The sequence below is a fragment of the Carcharodon carcharias genome, chromosome 12 (genome assembly GCF_017639515.1).
Source record: "Carcharodon carcharias isolate sCarCar2 chromosome 12, sCarCar2.pri, whole genome shotgun sequence".
Classification (NCBI taxonomy): domain Eukaryota; kingdom Metazoa; phylum Chordata; class Chondrichthyes; order Lamniformes; family Lamnidae; genus Carcharodon; species Carcharodon carcharias.
In genome coordinates, this window is record NC_054478.1 from 98,647,537 (window position 1) to 98,671,780 (window position 24,244).

The 24,244-nt window shown below is 38.6% G+C and overlaps 2 protein-coding genes across 2 annotated transcripts in view; both read right to left on the minus strand.

Moving 5' to 3' along the window:
- Positions 1-11,663: 11,663 nt before the first annotated feature.
- On the minus strand, positions 11,664-20,187 carry mstnb (myostatin b). The gene is made up of 3 exons (XM_041200213.1): positions 18,453-20,187; positions 16,449-16,822; positions 11,664-13,305 (listed from the first exon to the last, which is right to left on the minus strand). Exons 1-3 carry the CDS (start codon positions 18,856-18,858, stop codon positions 12,925-12,927), a joined length of 1,161 nt encoding a protein of 386 aa, XP_041056147.1. The 5' UTR covers positions 18,859-20,187; the 3' UTR covers positions 11,664-12,924.
- A 17-nt stretch (positions 20,188-20,204) lies between these two features.
- Positions 20,205-24,244, minus strand: part of hibch (3-hydroxyisobutyryl-CoA hydrolase) — a 187,105-nt gene continuing 183,065 nt past the window's right edge. Inside the window, exon 14 of the mRNA XM_041200215.1 lies at positions 20,205-20,301. Within this exon, the coding sequence (XP_041056149.1) occupies positions 20,255-20,301 (47 nt within the window). The 3' untranslated portion in view covers positions 20,205-20,254. The remainder of the gene's footprint in view (positions 20,302-24,244) is intronic.

Consider the following 24,244-nt stretch of genomic DNA (forward strand, 5'->3'; position numbering starts at 1 on the left):
AAAATCCAGTAATATTACTCAAGGCAAAACTGCTGTAATTTTAGAAAAGGTACACCACACGACTTCTCACTCTCTTCCACTCTGCTATGGAATTTCAAAAGGAAAGGAACAAACTGCTTTCTGAAGATAAAGACTTTTCTGGCTTGAAACTAGATAACTGTTCAAATTCTCAACACAGAGCTGCTCTCAGGACATCTCCCTCACATAGCCAACCCAACTCAACTAAACATCTTTCCTTAACTATCCTTTTCCCCTTTGATCTTAGACTCCAATGTTCCCAGCACCTCTTTGAACTCAATTTTTCCAAAATATAAAGATCTTCTATGTTTTCAGATTTCTTCCACTTACGGGTAATAAAAAATTTAATAATCTTCCTTTGTTTACCTATGAAACCTTTGCCATTTATAAAATTCTTCTGTCACTTCGAAACTCCTTTTGAAATTTAACAGCTGAAAAGTCAAGTCCTTACCTATAATATAATGCAAATTTTAAAATCCAAACTATTTACTTCTACATTCAACTTCACCATAGCCTCTCATTACAAATGCATACATCTAGTGTTTTTACCTTTCATCTCTCTGCTCCCACAGACAAGCTGTCTTTACTAACCTTCCCCCCAGTTTAATTACACACACACACACACTTTCTCACTCACAGCCTTCTTTACAGAATTCAATCATATTCCCAAAAATATTTTTAAAAATAACATCTATTTTCACACTAATCTGTGAGTTGCTGTTTGCTGATGATGCCGAGCTGCCATCCCAAACTGAAGTTCACTTGCAACAGCTTGTAGATCAGTTCTCCCGGGCCTGCAAGGATTTTGGACTGATAATCAGCTTCAGGAAGACCAAAGTTATGGGTCAGGATGTAGAAGCTCTACCTTCCATCAACACTGACAACCTTACTCTGGCGGTCATTGACAGCTTCACACACCTTGGATCAGCAATCTGTCCCTTGAAGCCAAAATCAGCACCAGAATTGCCATGACAGCTGTCATGTCAAAGTTGAGAAATGAAGTGTGGACCAACAACAAATGAACGAAAAATACAAAGCTCCGTATGTACTATGCTTGTGTTCTCATCACGTTCCTTTACCAGGAGCAAGGCATGGGCAACCAATGCAAGCCAAGAGAGTGGCTCAGTGGCTTTCACCTTAGCTGCCTCAGACAAAATTGGGTATCTCCTGGCAAGGCAGAATGCTGAATATGGAAGTACATCAGCATGCAGGGATCCCCAGCATATTTGCCTTCTTGCATCAGTGGCAATTCAGTTGGCTGGGTCATGTGAGCAGAATGGATGACAGCTGGATCCTCAAAGACATGCTCTATGGTGAGCTTGCTATCAATACGAGACCAACAGATCGCCCACATCTGCAATGCAAGGATGTCTGCAAACTTCAAGTTGACTGGGATCGGAGGTCATGCATGGGAAGGCCTCGTTGCTGACCAGAGTGCCTGAAGACAAGTCAGGAAGGGCATGGAAAAAGCAGAGAGCAGAAGAAATGACCAGATGACAGAAAAGAGAGGCTGCCAGAGGGAAAAAACATCAGTACACCTCAGGCCAACGTTATTCATCTGTGCCAGCTGCGAAAGGGACTGCCACTCACGAATCAGCCTCTACAGCCACAACAGATGATGTTCAATATAGAAGTGACATACACCTATGCACAGTTCATCATCTCCCAAGATGGACGGATGCCATCACCATCAGTCCTCACATTTCTGATTTGCCTATCCAAACCCCTTTACTTCTTTGCTTCCCTTTTATTTTTTTCAAACCCTCATTAAAACCCACTTCTTTGTCCACCCCTTTAATCATCCTTCTTAATCTCATTTTTTGGATTGGTATCCCTTTTTGTCTGATTATATCCCTATGAAAAGTCTTGGGTGGAAGGTGAGGATAAGGGATACTCTATCATGGTTTTGGGTGGGACAGGAAAGGGTGAGAGCAGAAGCATATGAAATAGCATGGATATCTTCAAGGGCCCTCCATCACCACCACATCTATTCAGAGGATGCAATCTTCCATACTACCACTTCTGATATATCTTCCTTTTCCTCAACCAAGGACTCTCTCCTAGTGTGGTTGACAGGGTCCTTGGGATAATGTTGTATTTTAAAAGCATTATATAAATGCAAGGCAAAAATATTGCAGATTCTGGAAATCTGAAATATAAACAGAAAATACTGGAAACACTCAGCATCTGTGAAGACAGAAACAAAGCTGACATTTTAAGTCCAAGACCTGTCACCAAATGTTAGAAATATAACTGGCTTTCAGCAAGTGAAAGATGTTTGCAGGGGCGGGGTGGGGGGTGGTGTGTTGCAGTGTGTTAGGAAGAAGAACAAAGGGAAGGCCTGTGACAGGGTGGAGGACAGAGGAGATTAATGACAAAGTGTTTCATGTGCAAGGCCAATGGCACAAACAAAGAAACAAAAGATTTGTCTAGAGGAGGTATGGATGGCAGGATAACTACTATCCAATGCAAAATATAGGAAATGAAAAAGAAAAATGAAAGGAAAAAAAAACAGCAGACAAGCACAAAACCCTTCTCCCACCTTCACACAGTCCATCTCCAGCTCTTCCCTTCCCTAGTTTGACTTCTCTGACTCTATTTCTGGGGATAGGCTATCAACCAATATTTAATGTAAGCCTACTGACTCTCACAGCTACCACAACTACACTTCCTCGCACCCATTTTCCTATAAGGACACAATTCCATTCTCACAGTTCCTCTGTCACCCCCACATTTGTTCAGAGGGTGCAACCATCCATACTAGCACTTCCAAAAATGTCTTCCTTTTCCTCAACCAAGGATTCTCCCCTAGCATGGTTGACAGGGTCCTTGACCATGTCCATGCTTTTTCATGCCCTTCTGCTCTCACTCTTTCTCTCCCTCCCAGAACCACAATAGAGTTTTCCTTCATATTCCACCCCACCAGCCTCACTATTCAATGGATCATCCTTCTCCACCTCCAGCATGATGCCACTACTGAACAGACCGTCCCCTCCCCTTTCAGCATTTAGCATTCCCTCTGCGACACCCTTGTTCACCCCTCAGTTACTCCAACACACCCTCCCTTTCATAAGGCAAATTTCCATGCAAGCACAGGAGATGTAACACCTGTCCTTTCACCTCCTCCTCTCTTCTCACCATCCAAAGCCCCAAACACTCCTTCCAAATGAAACAATAATCTGATTGTACTTCTTTCAATTTGGTATACTGTATTCACTGGCCACAAAATGTGGTGTCCTCTACCTTAGGGAGACCTAATGTAGACTGGGTAACCTCTTTGTGGACCACCTCCCTGCAGTCTGCAAGCGTGATCTTAAACTACTTATCATTTTAAATCAGCACCTTGCTCCCAATCTGATTTTTTTTTGTCTGGTATAGCGTTCTAATTACACTCAAGCAAACTCAAGGAACAGCATCTTATCTTATGATCAGGCACTTGACAACATTCTGGATTTGACATTTAGATCATAACCTCTGCCCTCACTTTGTTGTGAACAAAGTTTACTTTAAGTGGACAAAGTCCACTCAGTTCATTCTTGTTTCCTTCATTTTACATTCAGATGGCAGATATCCTGACATTCACACCTCTTCTAAACACATCTTTTGTGTCTTTACTTGTTCCATTTGTCCCACTCTCCTTGGCTTTGTATCATGAAACCTTTTCTCATTTAATCTCTCCTGCCATCCACCCTATCACAGACCTTCCCTTTTGTTTTTCCCACCTTCTCCCCCTTTCACTTGCTCAATTTCTAAGTCTTCCCAGTTCTGATGAAAGGTCAGAGGCCTGAAACGTTAACTCTGTTTCTGTCTCCACAGATGCTGCCAGATCTGCCGAGTATTTCCAGCATTTTCTGTTTTATATAAATGATAGATGTTGGTTAAATTTTAGCTACATAATGTCCCTGTCAAACTTTCTGTTTTATTCCCTTCCCAACATTTTAAAATGCGTATTCTCCCAATTACTTGGCACTTCTTAAACCTGGTTTGACAATGCATTGGAATTATACTCCATGAGGTATTTTACTAAAGCAGTATGACATAGCTTCTTCAGGGGTTCTCAATCTACTGCATTCCAGAGGCAAATCAGAGTATCTTACTTTGCCCTTCACAGTGACTTAAGAGTGAGAGTAAATCATACCAAAGGCTGTACGAATTGGTACCCTATAGAATATGTAGTTGCTTCAAAGTGTCTGTAAACGAGCATATTACTTTTATTGTATGTTAATATTTTACCTGTTGTCTGGTTTCCAGTACAATTGTTTTTTAAAAAATAAAAACCAAACTTGTAGCCAATTATATGTGAAATTAAAGCTCAATACACAACTATATGGAATAGCTAATTAGTTTGAAATATATCAAAAAAATATTAACCCCTAGGATTAGTAATGAAGAGTATACTAGAACATCTGAAGGTAGATAATGTTATGGTGTGCTATAAGTCATTTCTGAAACCCAGGGGCATCTTAGCCCTGATGCACAGGTAACTGCAGGCAGTAAGTGTTTTATTGTAACCTCTAGCTATTATCAATTCCTGTGTAAAAAGGAAAACATTGTAGTCAACGTGCTTCTTGAATTGAGCTCTCTTACATTTTTGAGATAGATTTCACTTCTGATTGGGTTTCTCTAAGATTAAAAATGAATTGGTTACATTTCCATTACCAACATATTGTAATATATTATATTTAATTGTAAGTCCTGTTTCAGTTTAAGATTTAACTCTCTGATGACATTTTCTATGCTAACAATTTTAGAAATGTTTGAGAGTTATGTTTCTGTTCAGAAAAAAAAATTCACATTGATAGCTCATTAAATTCTATGTGCTTAGTATTTATTCAGATGATCATTTTTATTTAAAAATTATGAGTGCATTAGGTGAATAGTTTTCTCATGTTTACGTGCTGTAGCTATATTGAAAATACAGCTGTTAATAAAATTACTGATTTTTTTTGCTTCAACTTGACAACCATTTCAACTGTTAAGTCTATGAACAATGTCCTAAGTAAATTTCCATCTTATTTCACAAAATATGCTAAAAGACCACCGGAATCTTCAGTTCTCACTGAACTATTTGAGCATTACCTATTTTGGGGAGTGGGGGTGGAGGGGTGGGGGGTGGAATGAGTGGCTGTAGGGATTTTTTGTGGTTGGTTGCACTATCTTATCAGATCCAATGGGCTTAATTCCAGTTTGGCTGCATACGCTGTGGGAACCAAATTGACTGCTGAACTTGGTTAAAAAAATACTTCAGCAGGAGATCCAACACAGAAGTTTCTTATGGAGGAAGAAAAAAACTGAAGGATGTACATAAGGCAGGGCAGTAAATTAACAAATTGAAAGTAAACTGGTAGTCAGTTATTGCTTTCACAAAACTGATGCAGAATGTCTGGAACCATAATATTATGGCATGCTAAAAGTCATTCCTAAAACCTAAGGCTATCAGCTCTGATACGTAGGTCAATGCAGACAATAATTGTTTTATTATAACCTCCAGCTACTGTCAATTATTGAGCTGTGCCTGATCTAGAGAATTAGTGCTATATAGTATCAGTGCAAAATTCCACACAAAATTTGTTGTATTGCACTGCCAAACTGTAACATTATGATAACTCTAGGGCAGGCAGAGCTGCACATTTTCCTACAAATGATGTCTTTATTAGAGCACATTGAACCTCATTAGAACTTAAGCATGTAACCAAGTGATAGCATTTCTCTTGCAGCTGCTAGAGTGAGAAGATCATGTCAATTATGGATCTTCCAGTTCCAAAACCACACCGGGATTCGGGGTAGATGCGTTCAGTCAGGATCAGCAGTCTGACCAGAGCAACATGGGCAAATACTTTCCCAATGCTCCTAAGCAGGGAGATGCCTTGATAGTTGTTGCAATTGTTGTGGTCACCCTTGTTCTTGTACAGTCACTACCTTTGCATCATGCATATCCTGGGGCACTGCCCCCTCCCTACAGCAGAGGCAGAGAAATTCATGCGGTGCTGCATGAGTGCTGATTTCCCATGCGTGACAAGTTCGAGTGCTATTGCAATCACACCTGGAGCTTTGACCATGACAAAATGACGCAATAGTTTTGCTCAACTCCTCCACCCTGGTTTCAATATCCAACTCTGCCATGACAGGCAGGCTCGTCTCATTATCAAGAGCTTCTTTAGTGACAGTATTCTTCCTAGAGTTCGACTCAGGGTGGTGTTACATCTCTCCAACTATGTATTGCAGTCAGTGATGACCTCCCCTGCCTTTGTTTTGAATGTAGCTGATGGACTGTTGTCTTTTTGATCCCACATTCTCTGTGTTGAAGGACATCTGGAGAGTCTCGCAAAGTTGTAACCTGTAGTCATTGGTACAATTCCTAGCAGTCTATTGGACTTCAAACTCTTAGTACATTCAGAATCTTTTCACTTGGATCTCTCTTGTAATTAATGAGCGTGAACCACTTGGCTTCATTGACAGATGCAATAACAGTGATGCTAGCCTCAAACCAGAGGAGACCAAAATAAATTGCCTTCATCAATCTCACCAAGACATTTGACTATGTGAGCAGAGACAGCCTATTTAAGCTGCTGGAGAAATTTGGCTGCCTGCCAAAGCTGCTCAATGAGATCTCCTCTTTCCATGACAACATGATGGGTAAAGTCAGCAATGGTGGGGCAACATCGGGACTCTTTTGAGATCTGCAGTGGAATCACACAGGGTTGTGTTCTGGCACTGACCCTCTGTGACATAATGTTCTTTTTGCTGCTGTCATATGCCTTCAGGTCATTTACAGAGGATGTCCCCTTACATACCAAAACTGAAGAGAAGCTGTTCGGCCTTACTTAACTGAGATCGAAAACAAATGTGTGTCAAGTCTTCATCAGCAAATTGCTCTACGCTTATGATGCCTCACTAATCTTCCAAACTAAGAAACACCTGCAGCAGAAAATGGACAGACTCTTTCACAACTGTAAAGAGTTTGGTTTGACCATCAGCATCAGGAAGACAAACTTCATGCTCCAGGATGTTGCCATACTGCCATCTATCAGCATTGACAATGTGGCGCTGAAGGTTATTCAGAGTTTCACATAGATTGATCAATCGCCAGCAATCAGTCATTTGATGCTGAAATCAACACACACATCACAAAACCGGAAGCTGCTATGTCTAAGCTGAGTATGAGAGTGTGAAACAACAGCAACCTGATTGAGTACACCAAGCTCAAGTCTACCAAGGCTGTGTTCTCAGCACAATTCTCTACAGTGGTGAGACCTGGATAACATATGCTAGGCAGCAGAAAAGGTTGAACAGTTTCAACATTTGCTGTCTCAGTCGTATCCTCTTGGCAGGACAGGGCTTGTTGTTGCTGTAATGGACAGGTGCCACCTTATCATTCCATACGCTGTTCAATGTACTTTAATCACACCAGTACCAACAGGTGCTGAAGAGTATGCCATCAGGAATAATGGCCCAGTGGGTTAGCACATTGTCAATTTAATTCTGAGCGTTAGATTCGAATCCAGTTGAAATTGATGCATGAATGTCTCCTCTCCTTGCTGGCTGAAATGACTTATGTGATGAGCATTCGGCACTCCGAACCCAATTCTTAGTGCTGGGGGTCCACAGCACAAGATTATCTATAATTTAGCACAAGTTAGCAATCTCACTTAGAAAGTTGTGTAAGAATGATTAGTCTAAGAGACTGAATTATTCACATAGTTTCAATATTAAGTTTTTTTTCTGAGGTTGGAATAAAGATACAATCTGGAAATTAAGTAGTATGAGTTTTACTCAGCATCTAGGTCTGTGCTGCATCTGGTCTGGAATCATTTGATACTGCCATAAAGTTCCAAAGTTAGAAATGTGTTTCATTTTTTGACTTAATTAGCACATTCAGAAAATTAAAGAGTGAATAAAAAAGCAGTTGTAAAAGCATGAAACCTCCAGTGTACTGTGGCCTGGATAACTTTTCCTGCCTCATGAATGAAACACCAGAATGCTCTCTGTACTCTATCTACATGTGCATATTTTGTCAGTGCGTGCATAGACAGATGCATATACTTTTGAAAGGCTAATTATCTGCACAACCTTTTTTTAAATAAAATTAATTTTGTCTTTGTTCTGCAGAGTCCTCCAAAACTGAGAGACCAGGCGAATGGCTTGTTTCAAGGCAGTGCCAATGTTTTGCTGTAACCAGTCACCACACATCATATGAGGATGCTCTCCAAGTTTGTTTGGACATCTCCTCAAACTGTCCAGTTGAGGCCAGGAACTCAGTATCTAAGACAGAATTACCTGGAAAAACTCAGCAGGTCTGGCAGCATCGGCGGAGAAGAAAAGAGTTGACGTTTCGAGTCCTCATGACCCTTCGACAGAACTTGGAGTTCTGTCGAAGGGTCATGAGGACTCGAAACGTCAACTCTTTTCTTCTCCGCCGATGCTGCCAGACCTGCTGAGTTTTTCCAGGTAATTCTGTTTTTGTTTTGGATTTCCAGCATCCGCAGTTTTTTTGTTTTTAACTCAGTATCTAAGTATTGGAAGAGTAATCAAGCTGTTCTTAGAATCAATAACTAATTCACAATAGAGCTGATCTCTTATTAACTTTAATACAAGCTACAACAGTGACAAAAAAACATCTATTATTAAAATGTATCTACATGGCATTTTCTGATATGAATTCTAGCTCACGAATTTTGAGATTTAAAATGGTTCTCTTAATCTAAATTCTTTTAATCTAAAGCTTGAATTTTAAAAAGTAATGAGTATGGCAAACTTATAATAGGCCAGAACAGACTTGAACAAATCAATTAGTGATACATTTCATTTCTAAGAGTAAAAGCAATTGAATACTACCTAAGGAACTGACTCAATCATCCAAACAAACTGAAAAACTCATACCGTCTATGTGTTCCATTTTTTGAAACGTTTATTCTAAAATCAGACCTTTAATGAGGATTTTCCAAGTTTACTAACTTAGGAAGGCAGAAAAAGTGAATGCTATTGCTACACTACTGTAATGGCATAGTGTAAATTGTTTTTCTTGTGACCTTCTGGACAGCTTCAACGTGGTTCTCTTTTCATTGCTATCTTTAGTAAACGTTTCCAAAGCGCTCAAGAATACATTAACTGTATCAGAATGCACTTGGACTACTCTTTCTTAAACAAAAATCAAGGATTCAAGAGACATGTTTTCGTGTAAATGGTGTCCCCTTTAAGGCCGAAGAAAAAAACAAAACTGCATTAACTATCTCGCAAGGTCCTTCAACATATATCTAAACTTAGTAACCGTATTGCTTGCTCTCTTCACTAATGCTAGCAATGCACTAGGGAATGCTAAACACCAAACCTGATAACCCTTGGATGCCTTTCCTTTTGAGGGCAACACGTGAGGGCAGCCGATGGACAGAAAGGCGTGCAGAAGGGAGGAGGAAGGGCAGGTGCCAGATGGTGCCATTTAGGCCTGACATCACCCTTTGTGCACACGTGTCGCCAATTGCTCATCTGGGAGGCGCCACGTGCTGGTCCCACTTGTCAGTAAGCGGCAGCCGCGCGCTGCCGGAGGAAACCTTCCCTTGCTCGGTCAGGAACGAGCGCGAGCGGAAGCGCGCTTGGGTGTGCGAAGGCGCGAGTGAGCGACCAAGCGCCGTGGCGAGAGCGCGCGCACTGGGCTGTCACCTGCAGGTTGGCGGGGAAGCTGGCCAGAAGCGCCGGGGGGCGGGAGGAGGTGTTTGCCTCAGATTGGGGGAAGCAGTCGCATTGTGAAAGGAAAGGGTGTGTGATGTTTGCACGAAATTCCCTATGCCAAACTTCACTCACGCGAAGAGGATAGCGAGGGATTATTCTATTAGCTCTATGTGAGTATATTTCACGGATTTATTTTTAGTTACCAGATCATTTCGAGTTGTGGCTCGACTCGCGCAGTGTGACGATGGGTGAGGATAGACTTTAAAATGTCCTAACGGGCAGACACAGGACAAAAGATTGTGCACAAATCATTTTTAGAGAGATGTGATATTAGGCATGAAGTATTTTATGTAACATTGCTAATACAAACGGTACAGTCAGAAAGGTATTTGATGTATGTTTAAAGTATTAGAAACTATTAATGTTTATGAAAAGTGAGATGAACAATGTAACCTGAAACATGGATATTCTTGCAAAAGAGACAGAGGACACCACGATTATGTGGCTAGGACGTGTACAGGTAATACTGCCTTGTAAAGTTGAAGTGGCAGCAGTGTCTCCAAACCTGGATAACTCGTGATAGAACTACTAAAGAACTGGTACCCTGTTATTTACTTATTGTAGCGTACTCAACGCAATGTGCGGATATGTTTGAAATAGTATTTATTTCTTTAAAAGTGTAATGTTGAGAATATAGAAAATTGCTATTGACATTTTTTTATTTTAGCTAGGTTCAGCGAACATCTTCAAACCCTGCAATGTCTTTGTTTAATGGAAAATGTTGCGTTTTAGGTTAACCCACCAGAAGCAAATAATTGTCGAAAGCCTGTTGACCCACTGCCCCTGTCAATGAGCGGTTAGTTGCCAAACTTTTCTAAGTATGGGAGAAGGAGATGGGGTTAGGTATATTGATATTATTATTATGGAGCTGAATGAGTTACTGTTATGGATATTACGTATCTATGGGGATCACTCTTTGCATCCAGAGTATTAAATTACCTAGTTTCTGAATTAGCGTACCGATTTAACTATTTATTTAAAGTTGTATTAAATCTGAGTAGGGTTGCCAATTCTGGTCGGACATATTCCTGGGGGTTTCATCATACGTCCTAGCCTTTCCAACAATGGCCTTTTCCCCAATCACTAAAACTTTTAGAACTAAAGAAAGTGTTTAACGAAATTGAAAAAATAAGTTTTTATAATTTGTTTCCCCTGTTCTGCTGACAACAGTATCCAGGGCAGATTTAATCCCTGGAAACTCTAAAACAAATTTGGAGAGTTGGCAGACCTGTGAGTGCAAGGTACAAGCGATGTATGCAAGGATATGTTTGAATCAGTTTAGTTTTGTTGTCTGCTGGTTTACGTGACCAATTCTGAGGTGATCGCCTGTAATTTCCATTGAATGCGTTTCTGATTTTACTGCAAATATTAATTTACGATTTTACTGTTAATTTTGTCATAACTTATATAAAAGGGTTAAGTCAGTTGGCAAATCAATGATCGTTTGTTATGTATTTAACGCAATCGTTTTATAAACCTAGGATTGCAATTGCCAGTCTACGATATCGCTGCCTTAAGTAAATGGTTGGATTCATGCCCCTATTGTATAACGTAAACGATCTCTCTTTCTTTCTGCTCTATATATGCATGAAACCAGGAAGTATGCGAATTTTATGTTCCCGTTATTTAATTTAGCTGTGGATCTGATTTGTTTGTGCCAATGAGCCCGTGTTTTGTCTGAGTCGATGGAAAATGTATTAGCAGATTGAGGGGACCAGTTAATTTAAACAGGTGTTATGACCAAGAAAGAGTGAAAAGAAAGGGGTGGGAATGTTTTAGTGTCTATATATTTGACCAATTTGTTGAGCAACACCCTCATTATTGATACAATTGATTGTGCATGCAGTATATGGAAAGACCTTCAGAGGATCTTTTACAGCATATATTTCAAATTAAAATCAAAATGTCTTGCAAAATAGTAAGTTTTAAAATTGTATATTTAATAAAATAATTGCTTTTAACGTGAATGATATAATGACCCGAGCCGAAAAATGTACAAGAATGATTCTGTACAATATCTTATTCTACAAGAGACTCTATACTGTCATCAACCACTGTTACTTTTCTTGGACTTGAAGAAAAAGACCACCACGATAGTGCCCCCAGTGCAATACCACATATTGCTCACAACCGGACACAACTCATCAGTTCTTTTCCTTCATAGTGTTTTCTCTAGCGTGTTTCCTGTTGTGTATTTTACTTGAGATACAGCAAAAGCAAGCACCTTTATTCATTGAGCACATAATGTAAGTTGTATCAAATCTTGCTCTTGGTAGACCTGTTAAATCATACCAACCATGGAAAAAGATGAAAAGGAAAAAAAAGAAAAACATTTACAAAATGAATGCCATGTACACATTATTCAACGAACATACGCAGTCATATCAAATTCAGTTTTTACAACTTTGTAGCAACCAATTCAGTTCTCTCTATTGGCTTGCCGTAGTGCAAACTGTAATGTTGCCAAGGCAGAATTCAAACAGGGTCTTAACACTTATCAGACTTGTGGTTTTCCTGTGCATTTTGCCTTAAACATTGTCCACAGACATAGTGCTTCTGTTAGCTTCGAAAGACAGTCCTTCTGTCCCTTAATGCCAATGCATAAAATTCAAGTTTAGAGTAGTTCAGACCACTTGATAATGTAAATGCTCCTGTTTATCTGAACCAAGAGTTAAATATTGTAGTCAAACGTTAATATCTGTTGTAAATACACGAATACAGTTTATATATCTGGCTGATGACCGAGTAATTCTCTGATCTGAGAAATGAAGTGTCAAGTCTATGTCAGAAAGCTTCTGAGCTCATTTTAAACACATGCAATGGCATTTTTCTATTATCGAATTCGTCATATACTTTTAAGCAATTCGTCAAAATTGGGATTGGAATTGCTCGCACATACTTAGATTTGGATGAATTTGTATGGGATGCTCTGTCTTGCTAGAAATGTATACTGGCTCCTCTTGTTTGAAATGGAACAATGGGCTGGACCGTTGAATTGGTTTATGTGTTTTGGAATCTTGCTGTTCTCGTTCGGCCCGTGTTATTAGTTTTTTTGGGGAGCAATACAAATACAATCTCTTCTTTGCCTATTGCACAGTACTGGGTGATGCAGAAAATCGTTGACACGACCGTATTTCGCACGTCCAGTTGGCGGGACGTATCATGTCTTTTTGGTCGTTCTCAGGAGCAGCCACAACGATCCACTACCATTGCTGGGATTTTTCCATAGATGATTTGTTCTCTTCCGTTAAAATATAACATATTTATAGGGGACATCTTCGTGGGGGTGCAGCAGGGTCCAGCCGAACCCCTAGGATTGGCTTGCTGTACGAGGTGGGTATGTGGGAATTTTTGCAGGAACATGTACTCGCATTGCCCTGAGCAGTAATTGGCTTTGTATCTCTTGGGCGCTATTATCCAGTCCCAACCGAAAGCCTCAAAGTCTACAGTGAGGGGATAACGACAACAGCGAGATTCAGTTGAGTGTTCGTCACAGTCAAGACCAAGATTTCTTCTGGATCGCTTTGATGTTTCCGTCACCTTTACTTCGAGAAACGGTTGCTGTTGAGATAAATCGAAATGTTAAAGCAAACTCGTATTCTCCAACACTTGCATGCTACTTCCATCCTTTAAGAACTGTTTTCCCCTATAAATCAGAGGTGCTTTAGTATTCATTTACAGCATAAAATCCCGCACTAAAACTAATAGAAGTCTTCAGAAAGACTGAGGAATTCGGGAATGATGGGCAGAAATTTAACGCCCTCGCAGGAGATCCCATCAAAAGTTTCATCAATCGGGCAGTATGGGAACAAATGCCTGGCCCCTACGCACTCACACCAACGTAATTTGTGCTTTAATACTGGTTGAGATGCGATTTTATGTATCTGTGGTTAACGATTATCCAAGGCTTAATGCAAAGTACATTGACTTTTGATAATATCGTCACATTTGATATCCCAATTTGGGAAACACTTATGGTTTCTAAGGGTTCTGCTTAATCTGAATTTTGCAATCTGGGTGGCTAATTTTTAAATCTGTGGAACTGAATGATCTTTCCCTACTTCTAAGAAATGAATATAGTGAGCATTATTATACATTTCTTCATATATTCTACAAAAATGCATAAAGGCTAAGAACGAAGAATAGAGCAAAGACATCTCTCCATTTGGACTTGATCGCTGGTTAAAGGGAACTGGGGATTTGCAAAAATGTAATGTCATTTTCTAAAAATGTGAAATACGTAGAAAAGTATATTAGAATTAAACATGCTGGATATAATTTTCCAAATGAGAATAAGCGTTATTCGAAGTAGAATATTTACTTTCTTTAATTAATGGATGGGCATTAATAGCTTTTGGTTATAATTATGAGTTTCCATGTTCCTATATTTTCTAGAGTAACCTGTATTTATCAAGTTTAATTCTGAAATGGTCTTTTCATTTTCCTGTAAATATAGTGCAAGGAATTACCTTTATATGCCGTTATTTATTAATGATGGTAGAGTTCAAAAATACATTATCCACCATTCACATTACAGCATCATCATTAGTGTATCAAGAAGATTAATGGAAAACTGACAAAAAAAACTGATTTAAAAACTATTTTTAAAATGTGGTGGATACCATATTAGGAAAAGTCAATTCTATAAGAAAGATGTGATGTACGAAATTATGCCCTAACCTTCTCTCAAAATGTTTTTTTTTAACAAAAACAGTTTGCAACCACATGAATTTAGGTGAAGACCATTTCTGATTGAGACATGCTCTTGGTCACCATGCCTAATTCTTAGTATTTTCATTATTTTGCTCTTAAGAAATCTCAAATTATCTTACAAGACAGATCCTTTGGCTACGAGGCACTAGCTATTCAATAAAGCAGTAGTCATCTCAAAGTTCAATTTTGTGCCCTAAATTGGAGAATTTCCTACCCAGATGATCTTACTAAACATCCACATGTCCCAGAGAAGTCACAATTTGTAATGTCATCATAATCCCTTTTTCTGTGAAAGATTTATACAAGATTCCACCCATCTGGTAGAGCAGAAGACATAATGTAGGGGTATAAATGTGAATCTTTCAGATGTTTCCTCTAAATGTGTATTTTAATACTAATATCCTGTACGTTTTGCTGTCTGCTGTTGAAGAGGAGTAGGAGTGGGGTTGGGATGGGGAGGAGGAGACTAAATTCCCACCAATTAACGCTAAATTTTATAAATTATGCACACTTATTCTTTTAAAAACACCTATTGCCTTCAAGTTAACATTTTCCCCGAAGGTTCTCTTTTCGGCTCTGCTATGCTGTTTTGCCATTTATTTTAGTTATTTTCTTTCCTGTGTGTGTTTTGCTGGCAGACTGTTCTGCGGTCAGAGTAAATTATTGTGCCATTGCAGTGGAACAGTTAAAACCCAGCCCATAATTGTGTTTGCAAACTTCAGTAAGAAAAGGGGGAAGTGAAATAATACATCAATGCTATATAACTGTAGTTGTTGTAATAAATCAAAACTAAACAGAATAAAGTACAATAAATCAGAACTATACAGGTTAAAAGCATATTTACTACTCTTTTCAACTGTTAACCTCCAAACACCTAGTGTGAATGTTTAAAATAAGTACCAAATGGCACTAATAAAGTAATTTTTGTGGCGTAGATGGATTTAAATATGCTATATCGTTAAAATATTTAAGGTTTTGCTATGCCATTTATAAATTTTGAAAATAATGTTAATCAGATATATTTGGGCAGATTAAAATGTATTCGTGTTCAACCCTGCAAAATATGTACTCCAACTCCTGTGGTGTCCTGGTTTATGTTATTTTCAAAGTATGAAATATTCCATGTTTGCAACAATGTGTATCTTTTTGTTGGGTGGGAAAGTATCGTTTTCACAAACAGGAAATGGCGAAAAACTCATTTCGTTTTCATCACAATTCAGTTATTTCGAATTACTTCTTGGGGTATGCCCTGGATTTCATAAGATTTAAAATGTAGATCACCGTGGAAGGTTGAATATTATTCAATATGATGTTTATATCTTCTGTTGTCTATTACTATCTAAAGGATTGATGTGAAAGAAAGGATTGCTTTGCACATTAGCTTTCTTTAAAATATTTCTTTAGTTTACTTTCTTAGGAGTTCCTTAGATAAAGTCACATACATCGTCTTCTAATTGTCAAGTCGTTTTGGGCCATTAGGATCAGAAAGCTATTACACTGCGTGTTTTTCCATATCTGTCACTTTTTAAACGTTGCAATAAATCACGATGCCAAATATGATTGTTTAATAAATGATTGATGACAGTATTCTAAGACAATTGCTTTATCTGATTTTATTTAACTAAATTTAACATTAAATCCAAACGTTTTAGGTATGATAAAAAAAATCTGGAAAACAGATAACCTGGAATGAAGTTTGGGAATGTCTAATAGCTTGCGACTTTGTGGGCCAAAGAAAGCCCATTACTCTTCCAGTATGAACGTGTACGGAAACATTTAGCATCAGGGCGCTTTGTGACGGCCTAAATTCAGGAACTTTCAAAATACTTAAACAAAAATTAAGTTTTTATTTCTTATAAAATAGGCATTGTTTTCATAATTTTCATTATATCGGCGTGCTGTTAAATATTTTGTGGTCAAGTAATATGTGGCCTTTATTAATTGATATTGTAAAAGTTACTAACGTATTGTTGAGTTAGAGTGCCACTTACCAATCCTTCCTCCCCCACTCCCGGGGAGGTGACAGCCAGGTCGATGCCGTTGATATCAGACGCATTGATTTGGATTCCCCAGTTCGATTCAGGTTGCTTGAGCCAGTTCTGTAGTACGCGTTTGAAGTCTATACTTTGCCAATGGCCAGTGCCGGAGTTAATGTCGAATTTTAAAGAGCGAATCGGTGTATGATTCGTCCATTCTTGTCCCACAGGCTTTAGTCGCAGAATCTGCATGAAGACTGTTGTGGTTTGCTTCACTGGTCGCAGGTATATCCAGAGATGGGCTTTGACTACTTTATTGAACTGCATTTTGGGGCTGATCTTGAAGGAACAACATTTCGGTTTGTCATCGACTTGGACACTAGGTTCAGCTTGAACAAAGAGGTTTAAAAATATACGCACGTGAATGATGTTACTTCAATCCTTTCAAGCGTTAAAATAATATAAAATAAACTAAGCATTATTTCAAGCTCATATAGCAAATTGCACACACTTAAAATCAACATAGTATTTTGTGGTCATTTTGGAAGGAATTAAAGGAGTAAAGGCTAAATGCATATGCAGATTTAACAGGAAACCCTATTTAGAGGATGCGTCTGTTGGAAACAAGCAATTTTGACTTTAAAAAAACATGAATGATTGCATGAGCAGAAAATTATTGTCTGTTTATATTGTAAGATTTGTTCCTCATTTACACCCAGCCTGTGTTGAATAGCTAATTGGAATTACATTTTTCACTTGCAACATACTAGATATTAATTGTTGCTTAATGCAAGAGTACACAGCAAAATATAGACATTGATAATACATAGGTAATGTGTTAAACGTGCATTTGGCAATAGTTAATAAAACAAACACATATTAGAGAAGACCCGTTGACCCTTTTGCTCATCCTTCCTTTAATAGAAATAATTTGAGAGTGTTTCACTGTAAATTGGTCTCAATCTTATCTTTCTGACTGCATATTAATCCCCCATTTTTGCAGATGTAGCATTTAGTATCCAACGCGGGCTGACAGAGCACTTAGGCAGCTGCAGTTACCCGTCACATGCTTTGCAGTTAAAATGACCCTAATGACACACTAAGGTCATGACACCATTTGCTCGTAGCTATTAAGTTATTCCTCTACAATGAACACTAATATGCCTTTGGGACAATAGAATCTTTCTTCCCAACTATCTCAGCAAGAAGAAAACCAGTTAACTATATTGAAAAAAAGATAAAGTATTGTTTTGGAAACAGTGATGGAAAGCTGCAGAGTCTTAAGTTGGAACATAAACTGCTCAAACGCGTAATTAAAACTCTTTCTGAAGGGCTCACGTAATCCTCATTAGTTACATTCATTTGTTTCACTGCAGTAGCTTGAGGAACCGTTTGCAAGGGCCTAACTCGGTTAAGGTTCATAGGGTCACCTAGAGTGAATAATAATTTCTCCTCAGCTAAATGGCTATCTAAAATATAATTTGATAGGACAAATTAAGTTTTGCATTGTCAGCTCTTAAAAATGGTGCTTTTATAGTCCTAGGTTATAAACATGGTTTCCTAAGTTTCAGGTGTACAGGAAATATAAACGGTTGCTAGTTAAGATCTCCCTGCTTAACTCCAACAGAGCGTGTTTGTGAGTTCTTCTGAATAGCTATAACGTGGACAAATAAAGATTCTTTTTTCCTTAAAGTTTACACTTCTCGTTAAGTGAGTTACGACCTTAGTATGTTGGTGCGTATTGTAAAGGAAAGGGAAGCCTTTTGAAACAGAATAGATGAAAAGATCACAATGAGGTCGCGATTTCCATGGCTAATAAAATCTTTGTCGAGCCGTTTGCTTTAAGTGCAACGCACATAATAACCGACAACCAGCGATATTAGTCTATCAATTGAGAGCAAAGGTGTAAACATTATGGCATCACACAAGATGAAATGTTGTATTACCATCAGTCGTTATTTAGAGAGAAAAGTTAGTTTACTGCTGATATGTTACTTGTAGTTATACTGGCCTACTTACGCTCCGTGGCCATGGTGATGAGAGTTTCAGTTGTAGCATGATAATCGTCCTCTTCTAATAAGGCGTCATTATTGTCATCCCCTTGGATATCATATTGATCAAGTAGTTGTTGCAAAGGAGGAGCTTTCGGTAAAAGTTGGTTCACTGTATCCCGGCTAATATTGGGCGCTTCTTTGAGACGCAGTTTGCTCAGAATTTGCGATTTGATAGACTCCAGTCTCAAGGCTTTATTCTCCTTCCTCCACCTACAAGCTGAGCACTGGGACACGTTATAGTCACTATCTGGCCCTTTTTCTAGCGATTCCGCTTTAATATCTGTCAAATTCGCTTGAGCACCGTCTCTGCCACCTACTCGACCAAGTGCACCAAAGAGAGTCAGGTAAATGAGTACTTGTGATGTTTGCATGTTCCCAGGTCTTGAGGCGGATCCTCTTCTGCTTCCAGTTAAAAGTTTGTTAGAGGCTGGTGGGCTGGGATATGGCCAAGCACACTGGTAAATCTCATATATTCCAACACGGCTTTTTATACCACAACTTTGGCTTCACTATTGTGTCGTAAAAATCAACGATTGGCTGCTGTGCCAACAAAGAATCTAGCTGTCAGAAATGAGACCCTTCTCTGTCACTCACAGCCAACGCAGCGTCATTATTTTCAACTTCGCTCGTGTGTTTATATCGTCTGTTTATTCCAATGAACGTTAACCGAAACAATTCACACAAAGCGTACTGTGGCGATCCCCTGTTCTCGCATTCAGGAAGTTGTTTCGTTTCAGAAAGCCAAATCTCACGATTCCCCGCTGCTAGGCGTAATATGCAGTCTTTGTTTCCAATTTTCTACAGCTTTCACTGAACATCTTTTCCCAATTGTGACCGATTCTCTCTCATACGCACTCTCACTCTCTCTCTCTCCGAGTAATTATGAAATGGTTCAGTCTTCCGAAAGTTCGACCTCATTCACTCGGTAACAATTCCTCCACGCTTTCGACAAGCGGCCGGGCATTCTCCAAGCGCTCCCTCAATTTTTGCCGTCATCTTTTTTCTTCAATATGCTAAAATCGACTCAAAACACAATAATACAAACACAACAACTATTAGCCATTTCTAAGCGCATGATTTGTTAATCGTCACTGACCGGTCTGGTTTGGCGCGCTTTAACGCAGTCGCACTGGAGAGTAGCGCTAAACCTCCAGATACTTTTTTCTTAAAGAAAAGTAGCTATTAGTTATTCCACACTTACAGCTCGTTAAAAACATAGTTGGTCGCTTTTGCTTACAAAAATAATCACCGTATAATACATAAAATGCAACTAATGTTGTAATGGGCACTATGGCGAAACAACAAGCCCTGCAGAAGCCCAAGTGAAGTTCCTGTGATAAATTTGTGTTTAGGCAAATCTTGAAGTATCATGAAATCTTACTACCTGTTATCTTTTTATCTGAAATGTAGACGAATGACAGCTAGTGTTGACATGCATTATTCCCACATACATTCAGCATGGAAATTATAACATGAGGAGTAGAAGCAAATTCTCAGTAATGCTCCTTAATATTTATATATTAGTAAGAAAACCGTGCAAGAGTGGAGTCAACCATTTAGCGTTGTCAAATACTCATGCTGCTATAGTTTTAGTTGCGAACAAATAGGTAGGGACTATTAAGCGCCACAAAATGCTGCATCGGCCTCCTCATCTGGTAATATACTTACACCTCCATTAAAGTCTGAACACTACACGAAACGCCTCGATTATTATAAAATTTTCAATTAAACAGGCAGTAAAATAGCCTGAAAATCTGACGTCCTTCTCTATCGTTCACAGCAGTGTCCTTCTTTACTGTCAACTTCGAAGGTTACTGCAAAAGGAACAATAAAGAATACATACTATAAAAGGCAGAAGTTTTAAGAAATCAAATAAAAAGACATGCCATTAAAAAAAAACAAGATTGGTTAATACCATGTGTTTTTTTAAAAGGCTGTTTAATTGCAGGAATTGCGCACACTTTGTACACTTTCGTGGTTTCAAACGTTTTGTTCATTTCCGCACGTAAATGCAATTAGTCCAAACTAGAGTGTGTAACAAACAAAGTTATTAATTTAATCAGATTTGTTGGCACTGCAGCGCCGAGTTTGTTGAAGAAATCCGAAAAGGGTGGATGCAATAGGAATACAGACGTATATTACTTTCTCACACAGAATTAAAAGAAGGTAGCATGGTTCGAAGGAATTAGCACACAATAATTGATGGTTATTTCTCCACAGGCTTCTCTTTTCCGCTGAAAAAAATACCACGTGCTCCAATGTAAGAATGGACGGAAAGATTACGTCGGTATTTGTTCTACCTCATTGAACGTATCTACGCAGATTACCGAAAAATTATTTAGAGTATAACCCAATATGCATATTCAGGCGTTTCTATAATCTTCCCTTTTTAAATGTTTTCGGGTTAAGACAACATTTCAGGTGTTAGTAAATCCAGGCAATAAATGACGTCTGATTCAGGAAGTATAAATTATACGTGTATCTAGGTATGTAACTGAAGGCAAGGCGAAAATCCGAAACTTGATGTATTTCTTATAATTATTCATCGTTCAGTTTTTCTTTTGCCTCATAGAATATGCGATGTAATATGACTAATGTTTAAAATTAAGGCGGAATGCGGGTAGTACATTGTTATGGTCGCCCCCGGCTATTAGCGATGATTATTTTGCACATCATTTAATCTGAAAAACTACATTTTATTTCAGAAATCAAAGTTTATACATTGTGCGGAATTATAGAGCTATGTGTGAGATTGGACCGTGGATAACATGTCCATCTGCTGGCACTCGGGCGAACTACACATTTATGACAAAAGCAAAATACTGTGGATGCTGGAAATCTAGAATAAAAACAGAAAATGCTGGAAACACTCTACTGGTCTGGCAGCATCTGTGGAGAGAGAAAGCTGCAAGTTGATCTGAAACTCTGTGAACTCTGTTTCTCTGTCCACAGACGCTGCCGGACTAGCGGATCGTTTCCAGCATTTTCTGTTTTTACATCATTTATCTTCAAATCGCTATGAGAGTTTTGATTTCTGCACAAATCGTGAGCAAGATCTTTCAGAGCAGAACCAGCACAAAATTGAGACGCTAACATCAGTTGCCTGTAGAATCGTTTCAAACTTGAGAGGCACACTCAACTCCAATACAAAGCAAAGTAGCAAAACGAATACATTGGGATGCCATCATTGATGTCTGTCTGTGGTGATCAGGAGAATCCAACTTCATCGTGCTGCTAATGCTGGTTTAAAAAAAATACTGTAAATTTACAATAAATAGGCAAGGTGCTAGGATAAATCATTATTGAAATCCAGTCTAATTACGTTCCCGGTGTCAAAGGTGTAGCATCCTTTACATTAATTCAACAGAAAGCATTTATAGTGAGATATCGTGATCTTTTCTGGGTATAGTTAAGTGATGAATAGATTGAATTTCTCGAGACATCACTAAAATATCTATGTTGCTGTTACTGAACGGCCCCACTTGCGCATGAAAACTCCATTTCCAATCAGATATAATAGAATAGCATTTTTGGGAAATCCAATTTGATCGTAATATCAAAGGATTCATTAAACATTTGTTTTCTTTCATGGGATGCACTTGTCCATTCCTAATTGCCATTAAATGGCTTGGGAAGCCATTTCACAGAGCAGTAAACCACATTGCTTTGGGTCTGGAGTCACATATAAGCCAGGCCAGGCAAGGACAGCAGATTTCCTCCGGTAAAGGACATTAGTGAACCATATACATTTTTACCGCAATTGATGATAGTCTCATGGTCAACATTTCTAATACTAGATTGACTTGAACCCGCGTCCCCAGAGCATTAGTTTGGGCCTCTGGATTACTAGTCTACCATATGCTCTTATAATTTCATCATACAGTTGCTGCAGCACCATAGATCTTTCTGGCTTTGGTGTAAATGAGCGAGCCAATGCTTGGTGTATGTAATTTATGTCTGACGGACAGGAGAGTAATGATATACTCTCCAAAGGAGTTTAACTTTAGAAAAGACAGAATTAAACAATCACTTACAGAATGAACAAAAATGTTCTTTATGGTTTTTTTCAGTGGATGTGGTTTCCACTGGCAAAGCCAGCATTTGTTGCTCATCCCTAAATGTCTTTGAGCTGAACATTTCAGAGGGCAGTTAAGAATCAACCCCATTGCTTTGGGTCTGGAGTCACATGTAGGTCAGACCGGGTGAGGGTGGCAGATTTCCTTCTCTAAAGGACAGTAATGAACCAAATGGGCTTTAATGTGATGGCAGTGCCAAGCACAACTGCTGAAACGTACATTTCAGCGCCTTTCCGTGATACTGCTAACATTTTGACTGTTTAATGTTGGCATTGGAATCATGTTCACATGCAAGCAGTTCATCATAAATGCTGACTGTGCATAGTATCTCCTCTATATCATAGTCGTTTTTAAATACACCTATGTAGACAATCAGTTCACCTTGTTAAAACATTGCTATAGTTAAATTTACTTGGCATATCTATCTAATGTTAATAACAGTGAAATAATTATATAATAAACACGTGTTTTGCTGCAGCGATTTTATTCGAATCAATTGATATATGAAGCCATTTGAAAAGGTTCGGCCATTCTGTGTTCGAAAAAACCTGCAGTTCTACCGATACTCCCTCTTGACCCCACCGCCTTATCAGAGTGTTAACACAGCAATAGTATAAATAAACCAGGTCCTCCCCCGTTTGTGTAGCCTTATACTTATTAAGATCATTTGATTGGAATATGAAAAGGAAAACTACTTAATTAATTAATTAACATCTGCCGTGGGCAGGCTTTTAAATCCCTTATCTCTTCATTTCAACAAAGACTTCGAAGAGCCCTCTGTTCTTCCAAAACTGTGATGGGACCCCAACAATATCTTTCCTACCCTCTGCAAAAATATCACCAACCAGTATGACGGAAAGGAGCCGAAATGTATATGATCAGTATTTCCGCAGTTGTGAGGGATCGATATTTTCGACTTTGTTATTACATTTTTAAGATTTCTAACAGAAAACATGGTAAAGTATCTATGCTGTTTATTTCGACATCGATACCAACAACGTGCATGCTGTGCAATCTCCCAGGGGTGATCAGTAAACGATGATTATTACAAACAATATTTCAGTTATGTGTGGCGTTTGGACAACAGGAAACCTAAAAGATTATCCTGGATATCATTAATATACAAAAATTAATACACAAATACATTCCTATTCAGTGCGTGTAAGGGTGTTAATTGTTATCTTTTAACAATTATTTTAGTAGTACAACAAATTATGATAAATCAACCAATAGTTGTACTGTCTTTAGATAACTTAACAGGAACAATCTGCAGTATAAATAATATTGATGGTTAAAGAGTCCAAATGAAGCCAGTCTAGGACCTGTTACATTTATCAGTTACATTAAATTGATTCCATGGAAGTCTCAACAGAAATAAAATTTCAGAGACCTAGATTATCCAAAGCTTTATTCACATCAAGTAGAAGAAAACTCTATTTTATGATATAAGACTAATAAGTCATGATAGCAACCATCCTCCTGTTTGCGGCAGGCTCCAAAATGGCCCACTAGAACAAGGCTTATTTATTTTCTCCATTACTATTCCCCCACCTCAACATGGTTTCCCTCCCTTCACTCACTGTCTTTTCGTCACCACAAGCATTTTTCCAAAACTTCAAATGCCAACAATGTCCCTGCTCCTCTGAGTTGCATTCCCTTTCTCTTTCCCATTTACTTATCA

Coding starts and splice junctions, on each gene's coding strand:
- mstnb (XM_041200213.1), bottom strand. CDS start 18,858: ATGCAAACATCACAAGTACTCATTTACCTGACTCTCTTTGGTGCACTT. Junction 16,823..18,452: donor CATCACCATGGCCACGGAGC/GTAAGTAGGCCA, acceptor TCTTTGTTCAAG/CTGAACCTAGTGTCCAAGTC. Junction 13,306..16,448: donor GAGTGGGGGAGGAAGGATTG/GTAAGTGGCACT, acceptor TTATCTCAACAG/CAACCGTTTCTCGAAGTAAA.